Source organism: Sinocyclocheilus anshuiensis, unplaced genomic scaffold, assembly GCF_001515605.1.
Source record: "Sinocyclocheilus anshuiensis isolate Anshui unplaced genomic scaffold, SAMN03320099.WGS_v1.1 scaffold838, whole genome shotgun sequence".
Lineage (NCBI taxonomy): Eukaryota > Metazoa > Chordata > Actinopteri > Cypriniformes > Cyprinidae > Sinocyclocheilus > Sinocyclocheilus anshuiensis.
This window is the reverse complement of record NW_015539915.1, coordinates 1,596,532-1,599,153: the sequence shown is the minus strand read 5'-3', so window position 1 is coordinate 1,599,153 and position 2,622 is coordinate 1,596,532. Positions and strand designations below refer to the sequence as shown.

Genomic DNA, 2,622 nt, shown 5'->3' with positions numbered 1-2,622 from the left:
CATTCCTGAACATAGAGTATGGATCTCTTCATTTCAAACGTGATCCATTTGAAATGGTTTGGGAGAAGGAGAGACAGATGAAACTCACACAAGCTCCTCTCGCACTTCCTCTGCTGTGTTGGCGGCCACTATGAAGATCTCTTTCATTTCCTCTCGCAGCATATTACAAGAATAACCAATGTTCTCAGCCGTCTCTGTGGGACATTGCAATGGTGTGCATGAACAGTAGTGAACATTTAAACCAGCATAGAAGGTTTAGCAGCCATTAAAAGCTCAATTTGTGGCAAGTAACTTACCCTGTTTGTCTCCAGTCAACACCCAGATTTTGATGTCAGCTTTGGCGAGCTGCTCAATGGTCTGAGGCACGCCATCTTGAAGTTTATCCTCAACCGCAGAAGCACCAAGAAGCTGAATGCACACATAAACAAACTTCACATAAGAATAGAAACTCAGAAATAAGAGAAATCCTATCCTATCCTAAGCAAACACTCTTGCAACACTTAAGCATTGTGTGTGATAGTGACTTTACCAGTAAATCTTTCTCAATCTCTTCATAAATTGTGTCCAGTTTTGCCTCACGGTCCTCCAGCGTCGTGCTGGCCTCATGGTGGCGCTCTTTCCATTTTTCAAACTCGTCTTCGTCTAAGTTTTTATAGGCCAAAGCCAATGTCCTCAGACCCTCTCCAGCATATTCCTGAGATTGTGTTAGTCAGACATGAGTAGCTTACACACCCTCACACAGTCTTATGGAACACACAAATGTAACTCACGTTAAGATGTTCTGTGGTGACCTCCATGAGTTTGGAGGATGATGGATGCAGCCTCTCGTAGATAATTGTGTCGGCTCCCTTACAGTACAGTGTCAGCTTGCCCTCTGGACTACGAACTGAAGAACCGCACATTTACTTAAAGACATTGTATTGTTGTATTTCGGAATGTTTCCCTTATCCGTATAATGTTCCTCCTTATTTCAGAAAGGTATCAGCAGCACATGGTCTCACCAATAACAGACATCCTCTTGCGGACGTTGTTGAAGTCCAGCACTGCCAGTAGCTCGTAGGTGGTGGGCATTCCCATCTCCACCAGAGAGATGGTCTCTGGGGTACGAGAACGAAATACGAAGCCAAAATTCCTTGCTGCGGTGACCAGAGCCCCCTCGTCTGGAGACTGAGCCTGGTAAAATAGCTCTCCTGTGGAGAAACAAAAATATACATGTAGAAAATTATAAAGAAGAAACAAATATGAGGCTGATTTATTAAAATTATTTGTTGTATTTTGCATAAGAAGTGAATAATAAAGTGTGTGTTATTATGATTAAGTAATGTTTTTATTCAGAAAGGATGCATTAAATTGTTTAAAGGTGACATTTATAAAGTTATATTTAAAAAAATATTTTATGCTGTCATTTTAAACTTTCTACTCGGAGAATCCTGAAAAAAAATATTAGGCATTAACTGTTTTCAACATTGATAATACCGTAATAAGAAATGCTTTTATGAGCAACAAATCAGCATTTAGGAGTAGACTGGAGTAACGATGCTGAAAATTCAGCTTTGCATCACAGTATTAAATTAAATTTTAAATCATATTAAAATAGAAAACATTTATGTTAAATTGCAATAATATTTTATATTATTACTGTATTTTTGATCGAACAAATAAATAAATGTTTGAAATTTTGAGAACTTAATTTCAATATCTACTGCAGAATGATTTGATCGTATCAGTGTAATCTGTATATAAATACATTGGCAATCTATTGTGAATAACTAATCGTGTTGCAGAGCATGCACTAGATGGCACTCACCTTCTGTTTTTTCCTCAGGCATGACAGTGTGGCAGAGCGCCAGCAGACGGAAGAAGGCCTGGACCTCTGGAGAGCCTAACTTTACCGCTTCCACCAGCTTGTGGTCATGGAAACAGAACTTTGGGTCGGCAAGAGAGTTCCAGGAGAAATCAACTTTCTCTGTCTTCTATAAATGAGGAAGAACATAGAAATAATGAGCAAGGAAAATAGATGTTTTTTCAATTCCCAGGGGAGAGTAGAATCATACTTTTTACTTCAGTGAATATTTGTGAGAAATACTGAATATTGGGGTAAAAAAAATGAAAACATTACCACCGTTTAAAGGGGTCATATGATGTTGCTAAAAAGAACATTATTTTGTGTATTTGGTGTAATGAAATGTGTTTATGCGGTTTAAGGTTCAAAAAACACATTATTTTTCACATACTGTACATTATTGTTTCTCCTCTATGCCCCGCCTTTCTGAAACGCGTCGATTTTTACAAAGCTCATCAGTCTGAAAAGCAAGGTGTGCTGTGATTGGCCAGTTATCCAGTGCGTTGTGATTGGCCGAATACCTCAAGCGTGTGACGGAAATGTTACGCCCCTTACCACATTGTGATGATGCCCTGTCCGGCCGGAGCGATGATTCAAAAACATGAAAACCCATTATAAACGAGGCATTCGTTGCATCCAGTGGGGACATAATTATGGATTATAATAACTTATACTGTCTTTTTACACGTTGCGTTGCATCGCGCAAACATAAAACCATGTCTGCATTTGTGGTCGGAAAATGACAAACAACAAGCCCTACTCTACACTGCCCAAAAAAA

At 39.1% G+C, this 2,622-nt stretch overlaps 1 protein-coding gene across 1 annotated transcript in view; it reads right to left on the bottom strand.

Annotated features, from left to right (window-relative positions):
* Positions 1-2,622, bottom strand: part of LOC107686462 (phospholipid-transporting ATPase ID-like) — a 16,433-nt gene that overhangs the window by 5,918 nt on the left and 7,893 nt on the right. The window contains exons 15-20 of the mRNA XM_016483492.1: positions 1,808-1,973; positions 1,002-1,190; positions 771-886; positions 530-694; positions 297-408; positions 89-194 (exon numbers count right to left, since the gene is read on the bottom strand). Of these exons, the coding sequence (XP_016338978.1) occupies positions 89-194; positions 297-408; positions 530-694; positions 771-886; positions 1,002-1,190; positions 1,808-1,973 (854 nt within the window). The remainder of the gene's footprint in view (positions 1-88; positions 195-296; positions 409-529; positions 695-770; positions 887-1,001; positions 1,191-1,807; positions 1,974-2,622) is intronic.